The following is a 24,615-nucleotide window of genomic DNA, read 5'->3' as shown; positions in this document are numbered from 1 at the left end:
TACTTCTCTGTTTCCTTTTACTTCATTTTCTACTGTACTTTCTAGTTTTCTATTGTTCTCCTGTAAAACGATGGGTAATAACTTTTGTTATGAGCAGAATTACTACCCCATTACTGCCCCTACTGTCAGCACTGATACTGCAAACTTAACCCTGAAACTGGGTCAGACTGTCTGTCCTTGACTTCAGCCTGGAGATGGTTTCAGTTCTAACACTGTTAGTGAATCTCTCTGTCACCTGATCTGATGGTGTTTAATTGCTGGTTTGTGCTGCTACTCTCAGTCTGATCACTTCGGTCATTATTATTTCAAATATCTTGATAGTTCTCATGTTTTATGCTCAGTAACTTTGCTTTCTGTTCTTCAGTCGCCTTCCAACTGCCTGTGTGAAACACCTGAATTATTTTTTCATGTATAATGTTATACCTGTAATACATGTATGTGGAACAAAAGGGTAAAAAAGGAAGCAGCTTTTATTGCTGTTACACGACACTCCAAACAAAAACAGAAAAATCATAAAGAAACAAACAAAAACTAGAAGCTAGGAAAGGAAAACAAATGAACAAGCAAACTATGACGCTATGAAAACATGGAAACACAGCCTATGGGGACAACACGAAAACAAGCAGGGGAGATGCGGACAAAAGATTAACCAGAGGCTGGACAATAGGTTGGTACACAGCTGAAACTAATTACTCACAAAAGGGACAGAGGAAGCAAAAGTGAAGTCAAAGCAAACAGGACAAGAGATTTCCAAAATAAAACAGGAAGCTACACACACACACTGAGACTCACCCCAAGACACATGAGCTTGACACAAGGACAGGGGAAACAAGACAAACTAGAGAGACAGTGGGATGAGGGACCAGACATGGACACAAGACAGACTAGGGAGACGAGGAGCAAAACACAGAGATGAACATGTGAACAGGGACAGAGACAGACACGGTATGACCGAGAGACTGAAAGAATAAGAGAAAACACAGAGATGAGGAGACGAGGACAGAGTGGACATGCAGCGACATGAACAACATATATAGAGCTAAAAATGCAAATGATAAAAAGTCAGTAGGAAATACAAAACTAAAGACCAGCTAATACAGAACTAGAATATGGAAATCTCCTAAATCCAAAAGAACGAGTCACAAAACCAAAATCAACTTTAAAACTGGATCTGAAATATTACAAAATATCTCTAATGTATAAATATTGTGATATTTAACAGAAAAATAAAATATATATGAATAAAGTTGGAATTGAGGTTACAATTTCAGGACCATGGAAAGTGCATGGAGTTTTCAACATGATCTGATGATCTGTCTCAAACACATTTTTAGTGTTGGACCTGCACTAATTCAGCTGCCTGCACTTTAACAATGTTTTATTTCTTAAACAAACACAGCAAAGTGCTACTGTTAACACCATCAGGCATTTTATGCGTCGCAGCCCACAAAACTAACCACACTTGCAGTCTTATTTGGACACTGCTATTTTGTCCTTTTTAGTAGATATGGTCATATTTACATACACAAAGGAACGTAAACCTGACAGTTACAGCATTGCTAACACAGGTGAGAGTAGAAATATGTAACAACCTCTGAATTTTCTAAACCAAAAATGAATGAATCAAACTGAAAATGTGCACAAACATGGATTGCATGTACTTTAAAGGGTAGTACACGAGTATGGTTTTGCTTCACCTGCAGAAAAAATAAGACTTCCCTGAAACTGACATTTTCTGGAGGACAACGTGTTTCTAAACCTGTAGATGTTCAGGATTCCTCTGCCGTGTGCACTAGCATGTCCCACATTACTCAACACTCTGGCTTTGAACTGTCTGCTGATAGTAACTCGGCATACAAGTGTGTGTGTTCTCCTCTTTGCCCCACATTTCATGCTGGTGCTGTGGGTCTGTCCACTGTGGGGAAACCACACGGTTTGCTGTGAAGCCAGATATCCAAGAAGACACAACATCCATGACTTCCAAAGAATCTCACACTGTGATTGGCCGGAGCATTCAGGGATAGCTCAGTAGGTAGTGTGGTTGCCCCATGATCGGAAGGTTGGGGGTTTGAATCCACTGAACGGCTACCCTGAGGTACCCCTGAGCAAGGCACCATCCCTACACACTGCTCCCTGGTGCGCCTGTTTAGTGGCTGCCCACTGCTTCACTGAGTGAATGGGTCAAATGCAGAGAGAGTAATTTCCCCATGGGGATCAGTGAAGTATACATCATTATTATTATTCGACAGGTTTCCACTTGTACTCATCTTAACAAACTCCGGGTGCTTTGTCAGTGTTTCTGTCTCTCTGTTTGTTTTTTTCATGGTAGAGTTTGAGCTGTGTGTGTGTGCAGTGATTATCCACAGAATTAGGTTTGTTTTTAATGCCGTGCTGCCTGAAAACCTCCAACATCCAAGCTCTGCAGTCTGATGCTGGTTGCACAGGTTTGTCTGGATTCTTTGAACCTTCTCATGAAATCATGAACATAGATGATGTAGTTCACTTATTTTTTTTAAATTATTTTTACTTCTTAAATTGTTTAAATTATTTGTTAGTGATGGGCAGTACTGTGCCGAGGCTTCAAAGCTCATAACAAGAAATCCAGAAAGTCTTTTATGAAGTGACGTCATTGATGAAACTGAAGCCTCTCTGGTTCAGAAAGTGGTTCAAGTGTTGGTGTGATTTATGTGCATATACAAAACTCAATGTATGTTGGTTTTTATGTAGTTTCAGTTCTGTTTAAGCTCTGAATGTAAATCAGCGGATTCTGTTTTTGCACACACACATTGTCACACAGTAACAAAAGCACAACATGACACATTACGCTGTCTCATTATTTATTTAACAAAAGCTAAACCAACTGTTAAGCCCATCCTTACTGTTTCCATAGGAATGAACAGGATTTGTAGCACCCAGGTGCACATCAGTAACTGATCATCAGTGAGCGTGAGCAGCTCTATAAAAGCAGCATTGTTGGCAGGTTGCAGGTCTGGAGCGTTCAGGTGTTTGTTAACACAACGCAATGATCTTCTAAATTGATTGAATTGAAAAAAAGAAAAAAAAAGAAAAACTACATCTCACACTCTACTTGATCTATTTATGACTTTTTTAAATTTAATTTTCAGTCTCTGGTAGTTTTACAATTTATATTGTTTTTATTTTTTTTAAATCTCAAGATTTTCAGACACGACCTTTTTTTGTCCAACATGTTTCATTGTAACGTTCACACTGTCTTCACTATAATGTGATGAATGAAAGTGAACTGTACACATATTTACAGGTTTTTACAGCAGCTTCTGGGTCTGGTTTATCCATCGGAAGTTCTGAACCACTTTAAAAAAGGTTTGGCAAAAAGTTGTGAAATCTGAATCCAGCAGGTATCATCCACCTGTCCAGGTGTGTCTGTCAGCTTTGAGGCAATGTGAAGCAAGGCAGGTGAAGTTTGTAGTAAATGCCCTCTGATGGAGGAGCAGCAGATCGAGGCGGGGGCTGGATCTCCTTCTTCTGAAACACAACAGCAGCACTGAGTACAAACAAAGTGGCACAGAAGGAGAACAAAGGGCATGAGCTGCAGGGTCACCTGTACACGTTAGGGCCTTTCCCACTACTACCTACTCGGCTTTGCTTGACTCGACTTGGTTTTTAGGTACATAATTTTCCATTAGGTGGTAGTACCTGATACCAGGTACTAAAAAAAGTAGCTGGTTCCAGTTCCTTGTTTTAGAACCTGCTCAGCCAGAGTTTCAAGCGATCTGAGGCGACATGCAACATCAATAGACTCCATGCCACCGATTGGCTAGTTAGTGGCATCATTTAACGAGTAATGAGAGCGAATTCGTCAAAAACTAAACAGCATTTTTGTGTTACTATCGCATACATCGGGGGCGATTGTGGCTCAAGAGTTGGGAGTTCGCCTTGTAATTGGAAGGTTGCCGGTTCGAGCCCCGGCTTGGACAGTCTCGGTCGTTGTGTCCTTAGGCAAGACACTTCACCTGTTGCCTACTGGTGGTGGTCAGGTGGTGGTCAGGTGGTGGCGCCAGTGTTCGGCAGCCTCGCCTCTGTCAGTGCGCCCCAGGGTGGCTGTGGCTACAATGTAGCTTGCCATCACCAGTGTGTGAATGGGTGGATGACTGGATATGTAAAGTGCTTTGGGGTCCTTAGGGACTAGAAAAGCGCTATACAAATACAGGCCATTTTACCATACAAGTGATGTCACAGGATTTGCTACTCAATTGTACCAAACTGACCCAAACTGGGTCGAGTTGTGTAGATACTGGTAGAAAAGTCTGAGTTACCTGTGGAGCCTCCAGCCTCTCACTGGTCCCAGCTGGAGGGAGGTTTGCCTGATACTTGCTGATTCTCCTCTTCAGCGACAACGATACACAACTCAGACCTGCCAACAGACCATCAGAGGAGTCACTTCACCTTCACACTCACATCAGCACTCATCACATACAACACATTCAGGAAGCACAGTCAGCTGCTCCTCCCAACAATGTGACACCTAATGAGTGCATAAAGGTTCCTTCCTCTCACTCCTTCCAGCAGAGCTTTGTATCATTCACAGTTCAAACTAATCCTTCTTTATCTCATCCTGGACAATAGCGCACTCTGAAAATGTTTTTGTTTTTCCTAACAAACTGCTGACTTTAACTAATTAAATTACATGTAAATTTTCTTTTTAATTGTGTTACACAAGTGCAATGTAAAACATTTCATGTAATGGAAACTGGTAAAACTGATATACAAGTTTTTACAAAGCACTTTTTTTCATTAAAGTCAACTATTTGCATAAATAAACCTTTGATTTGACATATGTTACTTAAACTTATTGCTTCATGTTTAGTGAAGGTGAAAAATCATTTTTCTGAGTTCAGCTTCTTAGTTCAGTTTTTGTCATGATCCTGAGTGTGACCCAGTGTTTTGTGTTTAATTTATATTTGGTGATTATTGTTATTCATGGTTTTAGTTCTTTTGAGGTTATATTTTGTTGTTCTGGTTTCTATTTTCAGTTTCTTTACATTCTCTGTGTCCCACGTCTGGTTACTTGTTGTCTCTGTGCTTCATGTTACTTCTGTTTCCAGATCTGTCATGTTTCCACGGCTTAGTGTCTAGTCTGCATCTTTGTGAATTGTCTCATGCTTCCTGTTTTACTTTGGTAGTCCTCGTCTTATGTAAACGTTTTTACATTTTCTTCCTTTGGTCTCATCATGTTTGATTACTCCTGGCTGTGCTTTCCTCCTGTGTCTCATTCCCTCGTTATCACTCTGTGTATTTAAGCCCTGTGTTCCTTTTTGCCAGTGTTGCATTGTTCCCTCACTGTGCTGGTCCTCCCCTCCCCTCCCCTCCCCTCTCCTCTCCCTCCGCTCTCTCCCTCTCTCCTCTCTCCTCTGCCGCGCCGCGCCGCGCCGTGCCGTGCCGCCATGCTTCCTGGTATCTTTGTCTCTAGCTTTTCAGTGTTTAGTTATTAATTTCCAGTTTCCATGTTGTAGTTTGCATTTGATTTTTTTTCCGCTATAGAACAATAAAGCTGCCTCTTTAAGTTTTCATTCTGTGACACACAGCCGAACCATGACAGTTTAGCTCCGCCCCCTTTAAGAGGACCCTAAAAATTGCACCTGCTGAGGGACAACACCCGTGCTCTCTGTGTTTGGACATGCTGCACTTTCGGTTCACACTGATCATTTTACAAAGGTTTACGTCATTCATTAAACTTTTCACGTTTACTGTGAACATCTGGCCTTCATGCAGCAAAAGCAGAATTTAAGACCCTTTTAATGGACTTATCTCAACAAAAACTAACAAAAGAACAAATTAAAATCCTTGAAGTAATCTTGAGAGCTGCATTTGTACAACACAGATTTTATTCTGTAAAATTTTATAAAATTTAGTTTAGATGTTTGCATCCAAACATGTTTTACTCAAATGATAAAATAACAAACACAGAAATAAAAACAGCTTCATTAATGAGCAGGTGGTTTGATTGCTGTTCTGTAACATGATCTAATGGTTGCACACTGTGGAGACATGGTGGTACAAGCAGAAGAGCAGAGACACCAAAGCTTCAGACAAAGTAACAGACTCACAGATCACCACAAGAACGAGTGCAGCGTTCAGGCTCAGAGAGCTCAGGATGAAAAGCTCACTCTGCTGGTTGCTGTCAGTGAGTGCGACAGGTTTTTGAGTTACATCTGAAAAGAAAAGGGAGACAGATTTATGAACAAGTGTGTGAAACATGTTTTACATGTCTGAGGACTTTTCAGCTGATAGTTTAAGAAGTTTGAACTGGCCCAGCTGTGAATACTTTTTAACCTTTTTTTTTAACCTTTATAATTCACACTTTAACTTTTGAATTTGCCACCCCTCTGTAAGAAAAATGCATTGGTGGTCGCTTAAATCACTTGTCTCAAAACTGACATCAGACAAAGCTCACAACCCGCCCACTTGTCTTCACTAAAGGTTAGCGTATCTGTTGCTGCTACAAGAGGGTGTATTTTGCTGACATTCATTGGCCTCTGGTTTCCACATCACTGTTGGTTTCCTACTGTATCATTTTGAGGCATTAGACAGCTATTTCATAGAAATTCACAGCAATCAAATTGAGGGTTACATAAAGGTTGTGTTTTATACAATTTTAAACAAGGTGGATGTTCATTGTTCCATTAGCCCACTCCTGTGTTACTTATAGAGTTTCTTCAAGCTCAGCTGAGTTCATTGATACCCATGTAGTCTGAGACTGTTTAGACCTTTATTTTGTTATGTTGCTCTTCAGACTAGTCTAGTCTTTTTTTACACCTTAAATAGGAAATGTGCTGCATTTCTCTGTCAGACTCACATCAGAGGTGTAAAAAGAAGAAAACCACAATTTTACTGCCAGACCTATATACTTTTGACATATTTAACTGACAGTGGGGCATTCTGACACCACATCCTCTAAAAAAGTCAATGCAAAAATGTTAACTAGTCAGTTACCTGAAATAAGATGGAAAGTTTCCACAAACTGAATGCTGCCTCCTCTCTTGATGCCACAGAAGTAAAGCCTGCAGTCCTCTGCTGTCAAGTTTTTAATCACGAGTTTGTTTCCCAGGATTGAAAATTTGGTTTCAAAACCAGGAGAGTAGTAGGTAGAGCCTGCTGAAGAAAAACTGCGGCCGATACATGCTCTGAACTGACTGTGGATCTCCATGTACCAGTGTGGGTCTGATGTCTGATTGGAGCAGGTTAGAGTGACATTGGTCCCCAGCTCTCCTCTGACCTCGGTCACGTTCTCGGCCTGTGCACAGAGCAGAAGCACCAACAGGATCATCCACAGGAGAACCATGATCAGCTTCAGCATCCACAACAAGACGGAGTCGTCTGAAAGCAGCTCAGCTCTGATGGACTCTGACACAGAAGTGCTCTACACTTCCTACTTCAGGCACTGATTATGTTGTGTGCAACACCTTCAGACAAACCACAAATACCAAGAAACTCTACAGGAAGTGAACCTCCTTCACATCCAGCCTAACGTCTGCAGCATTGACTTTACTTTGTGCAATCACCATTTCAGGTATTAAAGTGATCTGGCCTAATTATACAGTTACAATGCACATATATATTTGGAGTGTGGTGGGGTGCAGCTTAGAGAGGTAGCTGTGTGTTATGAAGAGATAAAGAGTCTGATTAATCCTGCTGCCCTGACCTCTAAAGGTAGTACTAGTAATACATGTTTTAGCAGAAGTAACAGCAGAAGCTACATCAATGTAAATTCTGAAACACTGAACAGCAGAGCTGATGGTCATCATTGGTCGAGCATGTTGATGAGCTGATCAGGTGGCTCCATCTTGTGTCTTCAAGCTGTTATAGCAGAAAAACACAAATATTTAAATATCTAGAACTCTCATAGTACTCATATTAAAAATCCAACTCTATTCTTTATTAGTGCAGATACAACAAACTTCTACTACAGTTCAAAAGTCTCCAAAAGTTTGAAAAACTGACATCTTTAGCTTAGATTTATAACAAGGCTCAGTTGATAGATTTCTGGGAACTGGAACTTAATGATCTTGAGCTTGATTATATGGACACAAATATTCCACGCACATATATTTTATGTAGGTGCAAGATCATTTAAGGCTATACTGGATTCTCTAATGCACAGAGAGCCACTCCAAAGTGGTCACCACTGGCGTAATGCAATATCTTTTTTTTTTTTTTACCACTCAGTAATCTGGCTGCACCATTTGACTAACTCCAGTCTACATGTGCAGTCTTTTCAGGGCAGCATTTTTTCCCTGCATCTGCGTGTGTTGTTCCCGGGTACTCCGGCTTCCTCCTCCAGTCAAAAGACGTGCAGTTAGTGGGGTTAAATCAATTAAATCTAAATTGCCTGTAGGTGTGAATGTGAGTGCAGATGACTGTCTGTCTCTATGTATCAGCTCTGCGACAGACTGGTGTACCCTGCCTATCAACAGCTGGGATAGGCTCCAGCCCCCTGTGACCCTGAAAAGGATAAGTGGAAGAGAATGGATGGATGGTGTCGTCTCTTCCAGACTGGATGTTTAAAAAAAATTTACAGTTTGGAGATATTCTGAGCTGCAAGATACTCTTCACCACAGGATTGCTGTGCTTTAGCAGAAGGAGTTTTTTTCTTTTTCTTTTTTAAGTTATATTTCAACCTAAGAATGGAAGGTGAAAAGTGTGACCTTTGTTTTGGACTCTTGTAGCTGGAAAAACTGTGGGACACACACATGGTGGACTCACTCAGTCTTTTTAAGGAACAGTGATTTCCAAGAATCAAAGCTAAATTCAGCTCTTCATTATCTGCATAATAATTAAAAACCATGTTTATAATAATTTGACTTAGATGGAAGAAAGAAAACAACAACAACAAAACTACCGGCTCCGACATCGACCTCTGTGGGACCCCAAATGTCGTCACTGCATCAACAGTGATGACATCTGCAGTGTCTTCCAGTGTTAACTGAGAATATCTGAATTTAAGAAAATATTTACACCAGTTAAGAGCCAAACTCTGGACTGTGTTTCAAGTGCTCAATGAGCAAGTCATCATGTCAAAAGCAGGACTCAAGTGCACCACAACTACGATGGAACCATCAGAATTGGCATGAAGTGGAATATCATTTGTCAGTTTCAAATGAGGAGACTCTATATTGTGACGTGCTGAAGTCTGATTAAAAGGCGTCAGATACTGTTCTTGTCTAGAAAGAATGAGAGTTGATTTTTTTATTGTAATTACTACAAACACTGCTACCATACATATTGTTGACATTAATATAAGACTGACAGCAGTCAGTTGTGTTTTCTGTGCTTTTGCAGCGTTTTTCTTATTGCTGGTGTTTTCTTAAGTTGCAGTCCGTTTGGCCTCTCAGGCCCACCGTACAATTTACAAAACTCATCCACTCTTTTTCTCAAAATCTTAAACACAAGTTTAGGCCACTGAGAATTTGGTTTAGGGAAGGGAGTTTAATGTTTTAGTGATTCAGAAAAACTTTAATGAAACCTTAAACCTGCATTCTTTCCAATATCCAGCAGGGGGAGACTTGTAGCTATAAAACGATATCTGAATGGACCGGAGTTTGTGAGAAAATAAGTCTACTGATCACCTGATATCTGATCATTAGTGATGGGATTTCCGGCTCTTTTTAGAGAGCCGCTCTTTCGGCTCCGAACCGGCTCTTCAGGTTGTTTTGTTGCTTTAATTAATTTATTATTAACAATAATATAAAATTATGCACAAAAGGAATTACTAATGTAAAAAAAAAGTGGTTTTATTTATATATGTTTATATATAAATATATGTGGTGGCCCCTAGAGACAAAGCACATACAAACTCCAAAACACATTTCTAGCGTTAACTGAACAGAGCTACCTAGATCACTTAAATTACACAATTGAAAGCATATGTGTATTGTTTGTGTGTTTATACACAAGCACACATATATATTCAAATAATTTTTAAAAAAAAAAGTTAATTTACCTGTTACTACCACACACCAAATCTGGTTGTTGGTACTTCCTGGCTTGTGTAGCCATTGGGTAACAAAAGCTCAACACTGCGCCTAGCATCCTGGAGCTAGGCGCAGAGCCCCCCCTCTTCCCAGCGCAAAGCACAAGGCTCGCGTGCGGAGTGAAGCGGAAGAAAAAGTGCGAGAGAGAGGGTGAGAGAAAGAAAAAAAAAAACATGGCCTCCCAATAAGGAGCTGGATCGCATCGTTCACTTCAAAGAGTTGGCTCTAAGAGCCGTTTCGTTCGCAACCAACACATCACTAATAAGAAGGATGAGACCAGTAATGAGGAAGGCTGAGCAGTATATGATGTCGAGCTGATGATCTGGTGTGGAGCTGTTCTGCTGATGATGCTTTGACTCAGTGGAAGGAGAGATATGTGGAAAAAATATAGTAAAAAAACACAAAAAAGCAACTAGAAAATTGTGACCTGTTTGTATTCACACTTTTAAAAATGATGCTGCTAGCATCATGATGAAGAATCTGCTGAGTTTCTTGTAACAAGAAAAAAGTGATGAAATTAAAAATAAGATAATGACTTTGTTGCGGGGCAAAGACGGTGGCGCGGCTGTGGCGAGGTGGTCTCACCTGAGCAGCATCAACGATCATGCTGCACCTGCTTTAAAGGGCTGAACTATGTCCTGCCGTAATTGTTGTTGTTGTGCAGGTGCGAGCTGGAAAACTGCAGCTGGTTGTGTGTAATTGACAGCAACTGAGAGTAATAAAAGAATGCTGAAAAGCATAGAAATGTGATCGCCTCTGCCATGTGGTTATTACAGACCAGTTTTTTCCTTCTTCTTGGAAGCTCACATCTCTGAATGTTTTCTGTCCACTGCTCCCAGCTCTGCTGATATGTTTAGAAGTTGTCTCCTGACCGCTTGGACCTGTTTGCTGGATCTCCTTGCTTTACGTAGAACTAGGTGAGCTGGGCTGGTGGTGCTCAAGATTTCTCAAAGCCAAAGTACCTGATAGTAAAAAGTGGGGTTGATGATCTGATCCTGGGGATTGAAATAAAGGTTTCTTGATCTTGGTCGCTACCTTCAGGTTTGGAAACTGCAGACTTTGACAGTTGCTGACTGGTCTCTGAGTCATAGTCATTATCATAATGATGCTCCATGTGATACAGAAGTTGATGTTTGTTCTCTGCACAGGTTTGACAACTGTGGTGAAAACATAGATGCATAAATACAAGTATTCAGAAGACACACCGCTCCTCCTCTGGATGTTTTGCACCTCATCTTTGAAGAAGAGCAAAGAGCACTTTAAATTAGGTGTTAAATATATTTTGATCGCCCACTGTGTGGTAATGTGTCTCACAATCACATGAGGTATTTTGATCTAAATTTATATATGCTTTAACAAGATGAGTTAACGACTTGGTTTTTGGTCAGGCTTTTATTAGAGACCCACAACCCCACCAGGAAAACCAGCAGCTGTTTATGAGGAAGTGATTCAAACCTTTGTGATATTTTCAGTTGTGATGTTTTCCAAGTTTGTGAGAAAAAAATTGTAAACATGGAAGAGAATTAATAGAAAAGTGCAAGTTTTATGAATAATTGTCCATTTTTATAGTTTGGCTCTACGTATTATCTGATTTATACATGTTTAGACTGAGTCAAAGCCGGAGACGAATATGGCATAAAACAAAAGCTAAAGTTTGTTCTCTGCACAAATTCTGATAAATTGTACAGTAACATTGTATGGTAATGTGTCACATGTTCCCACCTGATCCAATGACCAGTTCAAGTCTTGGTTTTAGTTAAAATAAAGTTTTTATAGACACAATGTCACAACACAAGAATCAGATGTTTCATTTTAGTCTCAGTTAAGGAGGGTGTTAAAGGTTAGAGGGTATGAAAAGGATTCACTGGGGAACAAACATACAGTAGGTCTGCATTTAGTTAGACAACAAGTGAGTCAAGTGACAGTCTGTCCATGTGACTGTGCCACAGCTGTTGCAACAAAATAAACACTCCTGATGACGATTCGCCAGGAATCAGTTTCAAGTTGACGTCTCTGACTTTTGGGTTTAAAAGGAAACATGAGTTCTCTTGCCTCATGACTATGACAACATCAAAAACCCGCCGACTCACGCATCCAAACACAAACAGAATATTGCTCTTTAGCATTGAATTTTAGGCCACTTTGAATGATTAACACTCAAGACAAACTTGCATTAAGTAAAGAATGACTGAATACACCTTAACAATAGAGGTTAGTGCCAACTTTGACGAGTTTAAAACAGACGTCTTCGCATATCATCTCTCCTGTAGCCTCCTTCAGGGCTGAGAGGGAAAGAGGATGTGGTTTCAGAGTTTTTTTCTTGTCAAGTCACACTCGGTTCTCTGTCAGACATTTTTTTTATGTGAACGTCCCTGCGGTGATGAAGACTTCTGCAAAGCTGCTGAAGCCTGTTCATGCCTTAGAAATAATAATAAAATGACCTTCACTCATGCAGATCCACACTGACTTCTAGCACTAACTAAATATCTGCAAATGCTGCTTCTAGTGTGTCGAATTCGTTATTGCCAAATATAATCTTCTATTACTGCGCAGTGCAGACACACACACACACACACACACACACACACACACACACACACACACACACACACACTACTACACACTTACAGCTACTTCTAACACCTACTCTAGCTATAATACAGCTGTTATACAACTTCTTCTCTTTTTCATTAGTACTGTTACCACTAACACTATTATTATCATCACTAATTATATCTAATTATATTACATATCTAATATCTTTAATATCTTAGCAACAGAGAGGGTTTATTTGTCCTCATAAATTTTGTTGTATAATGTGGTAAACACATGCAGTCGGTTTATACACAGATGACTCTGCTCTTTAACTGGGTGTTGATATTCTTCATAAGTTGGGTTTAAAATAATTTTTGTGACAACTTTACACCAGAAATAAGGACGGGTTAGGAAACTTTAAGGAACTCAAATAAGGGTCAGTAAAAAGGGAAATCAGTGACCCAGCAAAGTGAAAGGTTCCCAAATCACAGCATTTTTGTGTATTTACAGTAATGTTTCTTTCAAATTTGTACACAACACTACAACAATAACTTGGTAACAAATCTAAAAAGTTATTATTAACTAATGACGAGTTTTGAGTGGGTGAATCAGGGCACATATGCCAAATGTCACCATAGTAACCGTCTCTAATTTTTTAAAAAAAGTTGAAAATGCTGTTTGTATATTATATTGTATATTGTCTATTCTGAAGTATGTTTCATAAAAAAATCCCCAACCCTACACAAAAACAATAGTGTAACAATACATGTCTTTCCAAAAAGACTGTTCCACTTTAGCTGTCTTGTTGAAAGTTTCTTTAGAAGTCTTAAGCAATGCTGTTTTTTTAGGATGGCGTCAGATATCTGAGTCTAAAATTAATGACAATTCCAATGAGCTCTGCTTAGCTGGTAATGGTCAGTCATACAGTGCTTGAGTTGGTATAAAATTCACAGTAAATATGTAAATGCATATAAATATAACTGCTGACCCTTAGAACAGTTTAGCAAACAAGCTTCCCTCTTATGAAATGCAGAAGTGTCTACACTGGCATGTTTCCCATAGCTACTGTAGCAGAGTGAATATTATATTTGAAAACTGCATTAATCACATTGTATGGCACTAGTATAAATAGTAGCTGCCATCCGAGCATCCCTCACTGGCTCGCTTGTTGCTGTATATATCTGTGCCTTTGGTTATCTTACTTCTATAGCTGGTAGGAGTCGCGTGCATGTTACTGCTGCCTCAGTTTGAATTGGCCACATTTTTGTTGATTGGTGCTACTCGTGTTTTTGTAGAGATCACCTGCGCATTATTTCCTCTGAAGCCATCAATCGATTGCTGGTATGTTTTTATTTTGTGCCGTACATTTAATCATTTCACTTGGTAGTAAACAGGTGTTTTTATATATTTTGCTTTATCTTTTTGTTTTTGCCTGCCTGCTGTATATGGAAGCCTGTTAGTGTGCATTTATTGTATTAAATTGTTTAATCAGAGCAGATGTGTGAAGCTGAGCTGCAGGTCCTCACCTGGCATCACATTCACCTGCTGGTAACCCACAGCTCTGAATTTACAGTAAATGTACAATTGAATCCTTATTTTACTTTGATATAATAATAATGGATTGGATTTATATAGTGCTTTTCAAGGAACCCAAAGCGCTTTACAATACCACTATTCATTCACTCTCACATTCATACACTGGTGGAGGCAAGCTACAGTTGTAGCCACAGCTGCCCTGGGGCAGACTGGCAGAAGCCAGGCTGCCATATCGCGCCATCGGCCCCTCTGGCCAACACCAGTAGGCAAGTAGGGTAAAGTGTCTTGCCCAGGGACACAACGACCAGGACAGAGAGCCCGGGGATCGAACCGGCGACCTTCCGGTTACAGATGTGATTCCCAACCCCCTGAGCCACGGTCGGATATGTTTTGATTGGCTGTCATTACATTGTTGTTTTGCACTGAAGCTTGTTTCTGTCCCAAGTATAGCAGATTTAAGAGCTGATAATTAGCATAGTTTCAAACTAAATATTCTCTAGGTGAAATTTGTTGCCGGCTTTTTCTCTTTCTTTGTAAAAGCTTTTGAGCTTTCTATTGCTGCTCTGCCATTGTGTTGTGTGTGTGTGTGTGACATCACTGGTTCCTTGAGCTCTTCCTCATTATTCTCCCACACAAAGAAATGATAAGAATCATGTGGTGTTTTTACACCACTTTCTCTTCGTCTTTATGTTCTTTATGTTACTTGCGGGTCCCTTTGTGTATCTACTGAAGTTCCTCTTTTGACTGACTTGCCTCTCAGTTCCTAAACATTTTGAGATTGGCTAATTGTTCAAAAGGTTTCTATTCTGAACTCAATAAGTTCTTAAGGGGAAATTTCTGAACTACCATCATAACTAAAAAAAAGACTCAGCACAAATGCAGGCTGTGCTTAATGCGCTTTATTCTTCAAAGACAAACGTGAATAAGGCTCAAAGTAAACTCTATGAACAACATGTGAATGTGATCCTGTAGGATTATGCTAGGAGAAAATATTTGGTATGTTTTGGTAATGTAGATAAATAAATGTGTGTTTTGTTTTGTGTTTGCTTTTTGTTTTCTTTCTAAACCAACTGATACAAATGCATGATCATTGTCGTTATTCTGCTCCATGTGGTTATCATCACTGTACATATACAGTGATGATAAACTTGTGGCTGAAGCTTGCTGCAGAAACAGGAACTAGAGCTCTGAATGCTGCAAAAATTCAACCCCACAAACTGATGTGGCACAGGTAACTTTAAACACTCCACTAGACACGAGGCCTTATTTATGAAAGTAATGAAGAAGCCACTCTAAAAAGAACATGCCAACAAGGGTTAAAGTGAAGATGCATTAAAACAAGCTACAAAACATCTAAATTAATGCTCTTTGGACATATAAGACAAAAGCGTCTATGTTCAGTGATAGTGCACAGCATCACACCTGGGGAAAACCAAACACACATGTCAGCACAAGAACCTCATGTCAACTGTTAGCACGGTGGAAGGGTGATGATTTGGGATTGCTTTGCAGTCATGAGACCTGGGGACCTTACAGTCATTGAGTTGACCATGAACTCCTCTGCATGCCCATGCAAGTATTCTAGAGCCAAATATTGATGCTATCTATCTGACAGCTAAAGCTCAGCTGCAGCTCAGGCGTGCAGCAAATCTCCAACAGAACAGCTAAAAAAGAAAAGAATCAAGTTCAGCAATGGGCCAATCAAAGGTCAGACCTCAACCTGATTGAAATACTGTGGTGGGCCCTTCAGAGAGCCGCGTATAAACGAATGCCTCCAAATCCCAATCAAAGGAACTTTGTAAAGAAGAGTGACCCAGAATTGAACGTGAGAGATCATTAAACTCAGTTTTTCTACAAGCTGTTTCTGAATTTGGGCTTTGTTTGAGTGTTCTTGTTCATCTCAGGTTGTAAAGGATTAATTTTAGGACATGATAAAGACTTTTTATCACTGGTGTAAGTCACATAAATCCAATGATTTCTCAATTCAGATTAACAAATATCATCATTCTTGATCTGCTATCTGGACCTGTTTTTGCCCCATCTTCTCTCATCCCTGCTCGTTTTGCTAACCTCTTTGGGATTTTTGGTCATTCAGATTCAGTTATTGTTCAGTACCTTCACTTTCTTTTATTTCCCCCCCATTTTATGTTTCTGTGTAGTTTCTTCTTTGTTTTGCCATTTTGAGTTTGGTATTTTAGCTCATTTGTACTTCAGAGTTATTTCTCTTAGTCTCATTCCTGGCTCTATAATTTGCAATCATGTTTTTCCTGATTTTGTCGGCTTCCTGCCTGCCTGTGTTTCTGTTTACAAGTTCAGTTACTTCCTGCTTTATTTTGTTTGGTGTTTTGTCTCTTGTCTTTGTATTTAGTTTCACACCCCTTCTCTTATTTTCTCAGTTAGTAAAACTACCCTCCCAGGTATCTCCTGTTTGCCCTCATCATCTTGTTTATTTATTCCTTCAGCTTTATTCAGTTTTTGTTGTGTTTTTCCTCATTACATTTGTGTGTGTCTCATTTCTGTATAGTTTTTGAATTCCTGGGCAACATTTTCATTGGAATTTAGGATTAAAGCTGCCTTTTAAATGTATTTCCTGTCTCCTGGGTCCTACATTTGGGTCCAAATCCTGCCTACCAGACATGACACGTGACCTGTTTGTACTGGTTGGAGCAGGATGGGGCCCAACATAGTCAGAATACATGGAAACAGGAAGCTGGCATTCTACTGAGAAGCAACAACTGAAATTGTTTTTACAGGTTGTCACTTGCTGTTGTTTTCAGAACGTGTGATGAAAGTGCTGAATAGTTTCCTGCGAAATCTGACCAACAAACACTCACATGGCCTTGAGGAAAGAGGAACATTGTGAAACTCTTTTTTAAATAATATCATCCAGATTTGTTTCTGTCCCTTGTTGTTCTCAAATGTTTAATAGGTTCATATTAAACATTACAAAGAAATACTTCAAACCACATTTTCTCTTTCAAACAAACAAATCACTGGTGTGAACTCAAGTTCTATTTGTGTTAAATAACTACACGAATGCCTAAACCAAAAATAAATGCTGTAATCAAACTGAAAATGATCGCAGTGTATTTTCACAGAACAAAAGAATAATGCCACAGATATGTAGAAAGTTCTTTTACATATTCTTATACTAACACAAACCTATTATGCAATAATTTGCAAAGACCATATAATCTTAGATTTTAAATCAACAGCCCAAATGTTCAAACTGAGATTATTAATGTGGATGAATTAGTTATTTGTGAACAAAGTCTTTCTGGAGAACTTCAGTGTTTACCAGGGATGCTTTTAAAAAAACACATTTAATTTTGTTACACGTTATTGTGACAGACTGGTGATCTGTCCAGCGTGTACCCCTCCTTTAGCCCTATGACAGCTGGTATAGACTCCTGCATACTTAAAATGGATAAGCAGAGGAAAATTGATGGCTCAGTAATTTTGACAGCTTCTCACAACATTATTTTTAAATTTGATGCTGCAACAAATTAAAAAAAATATGTCTTTCAAAAGTCAATTTTCTCACAGTCAACATGTGATATTTTGTCTTTGTCCTGGTTTCAGTTCTGTTTGACATTTAATTGTAAAATGCAGCTTTCTGTTGTCATACTTAATCATCATGCTGACCTTTTAGGAAATGAGACGGTGTTTAAAATCTGTGCTTTCAAAACAGCATAAACAACAAAACAGCTGAAACAAAACAACAAAAACTGATAAACAGATACAAACTATAAGAGAACAAATAAATATTAAATGTTGGAGTTTCATATTTCTAGGTTTTCACAGCAGCATTGAGTTATGGTGTTAAATCCTGAAGCACCTTAAAGCAGGTTTGGCTAAAGGTTGTCACATTCTTGGGTCCATCTCAGCTCAGAAGCAGAGCAGATTGTCTCTGACTAAAATTAATCTTGCAGCACTTTCGTCAAGTTTGTGGAAAATTTTGATTCAGAACATTTGGTGCAACAACTCAAACCAGAGAGGAAAAAATAAATCCTCCTACGAGCGGAGGAGCAGCAAGTCTTCAGTTATCAGACTGACCTCTGTCCAGCAGGTATCATCCACCTGTACAGGTGTGTCCATCAGCTTTGAGGTAGTGTGGAGCGAGGAAGCTGAATTTTGTAATAAACACACTCTTGAAGCGGAGCAGCAGAGGGAGTGGGGAGCTTGATCTCCTCGTACTGAAACACAACAGCAGCACTGAGTACAGGACAAAGTAGCACTGAAGGAGAACAATGAGCATGAGCTGCAGGGTCACCTGTACACTTTGAGTTACCTGTGGAGCCTCCAGCCTCTCACTGGTCCCAGCTGGAGGGAGGTTTGCCTGATACTTGCTGATTCTCCTCTTCAGACACAGCCATACACAACTCAGACCTGCCAACAGACCATCAGAGGAGTGACATCACCTTCACACTCACATCAGCACTCATCACATACAACACATTTTTCCACTGTGCAGAGAAACCTTTTAACATCTGGGACAACACCTGGACAGCAGAAGCACAGCTGAAGCCTGCTGGGGCAGTGAGCAGTACGTTTGTGCTGTACTGTCTGTACAGCGTCGGCTTTCAGCCCCCATGGATTACATCTACGTACTTTGGTAATATGTGAGTAACATTAAGAATGTTGTGGGCCAACTTTAAAAATACTTATTTCCACAAATGTACAACTATAAAACCACCTCACATACTTGCAGCTTATGTGTAAAAGTTACAGAACCTGCACTTGTAAATGTTTTATAAGCTGGATGAATATAAACTACAGATGCCTGAATCCACATAGTAAGAAGCACTGCTGGAAGGAGAGGGTTACAAGATGAGTTGACATCTATTATAAAAATGGGAGGTTGGTTCAAAGCAAGCTTGACTAAAAATTACTGTGGCTGAGCTGGTTGCATTAAGTACTGCTGCATGAGTTAGTGGTAGCATTTCTGCATATCTACATATGCAACATGTTGCTGTGGAGGGGTGCTGGTATTAATAGAAGAGCAGACAGACCACAGAGGTTTAGACAAAATGACAGACTCACAGAGTACTAAAAAGAGCACAAAGTTCAGGATCACTGAGCTGACGAGGAAAGTCTGCCTCTGCAACACTCCACACTCAGGGTCAGAGGTTGGACAGATATCTGGAAGAAGAAAAGTTACACATATCGAACAAGAAATTATAGTGTTTCGTAAAACTATCAGACATTAACAATATTTTCATGTCTGAGGCCCAGCTGACTACACTTTAACAAATAGTTCATCTAGTCGACCCAAGTTACTGTTTTATATTACAGGAACTTTCAAAAGCTGAAAAAAATTGCAGTAATAAAAAAAAATCGTATCTGTTTTTGCTCAGGCTTTGGGTACCGTGATTCCTGTGTTGTGCCAAAGACATTTTGCACTGGTGTTTATTTATTATAATATTAGAAATACTATTGTTTATTATTTTAACCTTTGACCATCTATGAGTTGCAGTTTTGAGGGTGAGTGGTAATTGATTAGTGAGCGATTAGTCTGTTGTAACTTTAGAGACCAACACAATGGTGGAAAATAAATGTTTCCAAGATTAGGTGAGTTGACAGGTTGATTTAGCAGCTGTTAGGATGATGTCTTTTTATGTTCTCAGGCACCCAAGTCAGGGAAGTCTAAGTAGCTTTGAAAGAAAACGACTGGACTTGAAAGAAACTTTTTAGATTAGAGAAACTTAAAGTAGTCCAGTCGCTTTCTTTCAAAGCTCCTTAGAGCCGTTTATATTTCAAATTGGCAACCTGTTGAGGATCATGTCGTATTTGAGCAGTTGTCTTTAGAAATGAATGATGTCATCTTTTAGGTAAAGCCTCAAATTTTGTTTCGACTGTTCTTCTATTGTACAGTAAAGAGGTCACACTTCAAAGAAATAAGGTGGATATTACCAGAGATGGGCAGTAACACGTTACTGTAATCCGATAACTTTTTTAAAGTAACGAGTAAAGTAAGGGATTACTATTGCAAAAAAGGTAATTAGATTACTGTTACTTTCCCATAAGCACGCTGCATTACTAAACCGTGATTCTCATGGCAGTGACGTAAGCGAGTGCGACGTTCGTGGCAACAGCTGTGTGCAGATCAACAGTGGATCATATATCGAGTGTGGGAGAGAGTATGATCCTGCAGCGTTTAAAGCGTGGAAGTACTGACCTGACTTTGAATTTGATTCCGTCAAAAGTGACAAAAACATTAGTGTCCTCTGTTCACTGCGTGGGAAGAAAACTTCTTTTTACAGTGAAAAAACCCTTAACTTCCGAGAAAGCTGCCACGGGAATGTGAAATTCACAAATCCTTCGACACACTGCGGCACACCTGCACCAGGGCAAACCTCCGCCTGCCCCACTCCTGCTTTACAGGTGAAAACAGAGCAACAGGACCGCTGAGTCTTTGATTTTATTTATTTTCTGCTGTGTTTTACTTGCATCTATTTGAAAGAGTGAGTGTAAACAAAAAAATTTATTTTATTTTATGAGCTGGAATGTGCAGAAAATAAGTTTAAATGTTAAACAAATTTCCTCCAGTCAGAGAATGTTGCATATAATTTAATTTTTGCTTGATGTATAAAGTTAAAAGATTAAAACTGATAAAAACAAGTTTTAAAAAGAGACTTTTTCAGTTGATTACAGTTTGTATGGGCTTAAAGATCTATCACTTTATCACCTATTCAGGTTGTAAATCATGTTTTTAAAAAGTAACTAAGTAACTGATTACTTTTGCAAATAAGTAATCAGTAAATTAGCAGGATTACTCTTGGGGGGGAAATGATCAGTAATTAGTTACTGATTACTTTTTTCAAGTAACTTGACCAACACTGGATATTAATGAAGATTTACTTTACCTCTAAATAGGACACTGTTACAATAATGACTATTTGCAGAGAACTTTTAAAACACACAGTCACAAATTTCTTTACTGATTTGATAAAAACAAGTAAAATATAAGTGTACATTTCCACACAGACAAACATGCAGTCTTACATTCAGTCATCATGTTGACTAAATGAACTATAGTCAAAATAACTGGCTAAAGATTAAGGAAAAGCTAACCTACAAAAGTTTTCAGATAATTCAAAGCAATCATTAAACTGACCAAATAAGAAAATCTGCTTTCATGCCATGGTCATCTCTGGATATGAAAAAGTTCCACTTCCAGTTCCAAGACACTCACAAAATGATCAGAGGGACCAACTACTGGAATGAAGTCTTAGCAGATCTGCTATATTGCCACATACCTGATCATGTAGGGAAATATATATGCTCCAAATAAAGTTTATAAATGAATTCTAAATTTCTAGCAGCCAAGCTGCTGGAATAATTAGAGATTAGCTGAAGGTCTCAGCAATGCATGGGAATACTGAATCAGAACAATCGAGATGGGAAGAAGTTAAAGTGTGTGCTAATGGTTCCTCCGCTTGAGTGAGCCAGTGATGGTTTGATTTTTGCAATGTTTCTAGATGAAAGAAACAAGACTGGGTGAGTTTTGTGATGTAAAAGTTAAATATCAAGATTCAAATGCTGATCAAGAACAACACCAAAGTTGTGATGGAGGAAATCTCATCAAAATTACATCAAACTAGTAACAGCTATGAAGTAATCACTGTGGTAGGAGGTAATAAATCTTCTATCAGTGATAAATTCAGGAACATTTTGTTTTATCTCTAGAGACAAGCCTATCACTGCATTAGTCACAACAGGGAGCTTCACCTATTACAGTCTGTGGTTTCCAACATTATACAAAAAAGCAACCATGAATGCACTGCACCACATAAATACCTCTGGTGCACTGCAGGGAAACTGTCACCACAGCCACCAAAGCCTGTGAGCTAAAGAACAATGCAATTTCAAACAGCATGATACAGATCTGCAGGAAAGCATAATGAGTTTTTGACTAAGAAATAGCTTCACTAAAGCGTACCAGTGAAACTGTGTACAAACAATTACAGTGGAACCCCGACTTACGAACACCCTGTTTCACGAAAAATTCAATTTACGAAGGCACTGAACGGCAATATTTCTGCCCGTGTTACGGCAAAATGCCCGAGTAACGAAATCCGCTTTCTCTGATTGGCTGAGCCTACAATGCCCACAATGCCTTCCGAATCATGTGACATCCCCTTGGCTTCTGTACTTGCGCTTTGCTGTTCCACTTGAACGACATATTGTTGTTCTAGTTAGCAATTAGTCTATAGCCTATCGTTCAGCATCGCCTCACTCAAAATGCGCAATGGGTGCTTCGACTTACGAAAATCTTCGACTTACGAAAGACCCTCGGGAACAGATTCATTTTGTAAGTCGGGGTTCTACTGTATTAATAAATGTAGTTTTAGTTATCAAATACAACTCTTTTTTTTTAATATATTTTTTTATTTTCTTTTTTCCATTGTGTCCTTTGGCCCTTAGAAAACACAACATGCAAGATACTGAGAGCTCACTGAAGTTACACATTTAAGTTATCTTTATTAATCCTTTATATCCAGGTAAAAATTTCATTGAGGTTAAACATTTATTTTCCAAGAGAGACCTGGCATCATGGCAGGTCTCTCAAGTAAATCAATAGTAATAAGTACTTCTGTTATTATCAGCATTAAATTTAATAAACTTTGTACTTACCTGAGACGAGGCTGAAACTCTCCACAAACTGAATGCTGCCATTTCTCTTGATGCCACAGAAGTAAAGCCTGCAGTCCTCTGCTGTCAAGTTTTTAATCACGAGTTTGTTTCCCAGGATTGAAAATTTGGTTTCAAAACCAGGAGAGCAGTAGGTAGAGCCTGCTGAAGAAAAACTGCGGCCGATACCTGCTCTGAACTGACTGTGGATCTCCATGTACCAGTGTGGGTCTGATGTCTGATTGGAGCAGGTTAGAGTGACATTGGTCCCCAGCTCTCCTCTGACCTCGGTCACGTTCTCGGCCTGTGCACAGAGCAGAAGCACCAACAGGATCATCCACAGGAGAACCATGATCAGCTTCAGCATCCACAACAAGACGGAGTCGTCTGAAAGCAGCTCAGCTCTGATGGACTCTGACACAGAAGTGCTCTACACTTCCTACTTCAGGCAGTGATTATGTCGTGTGCGACGTCTGCTGATAAACCACAAATACCAAGTAACTCTCACAGGAAGTGAAACCTTCTTTTTACCCCCAGCCTGACTTCTGTAGCAGGAATCTGACACGGAGCTTTCAGACTCAGTTCTTCTGGAACTGAATTTTCACATTAGGAATGGTACTGTAGGAGTAATAACAACAACACAAGCAAAGGGGAGTTTAAAATCAGCATGAGAGGACAGTGTTTCATTTAAAGTACAAAGCACAGGTAGAAAAACTAGCTGTAGTAGCATATGTTTTAGTAGAAAATAAACAGACGTGCAGATACAATGAATGAATCCAAAACTATCCAGATTTTAACATGTCTGAACTGACTCAGTCCTGTTTCTCTGTAAATAAAAAAAATCTTCATCTAGAACTTCAACTGTTACTCCAGTGAAACACATCTCAAGTCAAATCAGACAGTAAATTAAAGGACAGTATATTTAACCCCTTCAAACATGGCTTCGCGTCTGTTACACCACAGCGCCCCCAGTTGTATCCAAATATTACTGCAATACAAACCCACTGAATTCCTATTATAAATACTTCTATAACCTCTACTGCAAAAACAGGTATTAAACTCTTTACACTCAATATTCTCACTAAAACTTTAACTACTGTAATTACAGTGTATTCCATTCAAAGTGTATTAGAATGACTACTTTCACTACTACACTCTGTACTACAAATATTACTCAATCTGATTAATCTAATTCAAATATGAAACTGCTGCCTTTATCATAGCAGCAGTGAAGCATGATGTGAGTGGCATTTGGCTACATGTACATCTGCATAACTGCAACAATAACCACTACACACTCTGACAGTACATTTTACTAATGCTCATCAAATAACCTTCTGCCCCCAGCCCTGGTTTTAGTGCCTGCTATTACAACCTAAAACTATGACAAAGTTGCTCCTCCATTTGCAGCACTACTATCATCTATGTTCTGTTTATCCGTCTGTGACTGTTTAGTGTTACCGTGTTACTGCGAAATGATCAGTTACAACTTCTCTTAATGACAGATATCAGCCTGTTACTGCAGTTAAAGCTGATCACTGAACTGGGTCAGACTTCCTTGAATTCAGCCTGAAGATGGTTCCAGTTAAGAAACTGTTAGCTGACATAAAATGTACTTTACTATATACATGACTGATGTCTTTAAAGGATATCTAAAACACAACAGCAAACACTTAAAAGATATTTGAACTTGCATGCATGTATAGATGGTGCATCAACACTGATGTAGTTTAAAGTTAATCACTATATATGAGGCCAAAACTACTTAGAAATATTTGACTAGAATTGAACTTTTCATTCATTTGGGAGCTGTGAGCCTGTTGTGAACCTTATGTTGGAGCACATACGCAATTCTGAAAAAGTTGTTACACCGTAAAACATTTTGAAGACAATTGTTTTG

General features: G+C 39.2%; 1 protein-coding gene across 3 annotated transcripts; it reads right to left on the bottom strand.

Moving 5' to 3' along the window:
- Positions 1-430: 430 nt before the first annotated feature.
- Positions 431-23,252, bottom strand: LOC120746364. Of its 3 annotated transcripts, XM_040051845.1 has the most exons (8): positions 22,719-23,252; positions 19,125-19,223; positions 18,373-18,470; positions 18,138-18,277; positions 6,973-7,836; positions 6,087-6,191; positions 4,296-4,393; positions 431-3,504 (listed from the first exon to the last, which is right to left on the bottom strand). In XM_040051845.1, exons 5-8 carry the CDS (start codon positions 7,334-7,336, stop codon positions 3,406-3,408), a joined length of 666 nt encoding a protein of 221 aa, XP_039907779.1. In that variant the 5' UTR covers positions 7,337-7,836; positions 18,138-18,277; positions 18,373-18,470; positions 19,125-19,223; positions 22,719-23,252; the 3' UTR covers positions 431-3,405. The 3 variants fall into 3 exon arrangements, with proteins under 3 accessions (XP_039907779.1, XP_039907780.1, XP_039907781.1); XM_040051846.1 differs by lacking the exons at positions 431-3,504; positions 4,296-4,393; positions 6,087-6,191 and having other exon boundaries at positions 7,021-7,836; positions 22,719-23,235; XM_040051847.1 differs by lacking the exons at positions 431-3,504; positions 4,296-4,393; positions 6,087-6,191; positions 6,973-7,836 and having other exon boundaries at positions 14,966-18,277; positions 22,719-23,234.
- Positions 23,253-24,615: the final 1,363 nt, after the last annotated feature.

Source organism: Simochromis diagramma, unplaced genomic scaffold (assembly GCF_900408965.1).
Source record: "Simochromis diagramma unplaced genomic scaffold, fSimDia1.1 OVJJ01000107.1, whole genome shotgun sequence".
Taxonomy (NCBI): Eukaryota; Metazoa; Chordata; class Actinopteri; order Cichliformes; family Cichlidae; genus Simochromis; species Simochromis diagramma.
This window is presented reverse-complemented; position numbering and strand designations above follow the sequence as displayed.

Excerpts from the sequence above, each read along its gene's own strand:
- LOC120746364 (XM_040051845.1), bottom strand. The coding sequence starts at position 7,336 with ATGCTGAAGCTGATCATGGTTCTCCTGTGGATGATCCTGTTGGTGCTT. Across the intron at positions 6,192-6,972 it reads AACTTTCCATCTTATTTCAG|ATGTAACTCAAAAACCTGTC; the intron begins GTAACTGACTAG and ends TTTTCTTTTCAG. Across the intron at positions 4,394-6,086 it reads ACTCGTTCTTGTGGTGATCT|GTCTGAGTTGTGTATCGTTG; the intron begins GTGAGTCTGTTA and ends GTCTGTTGGCAG.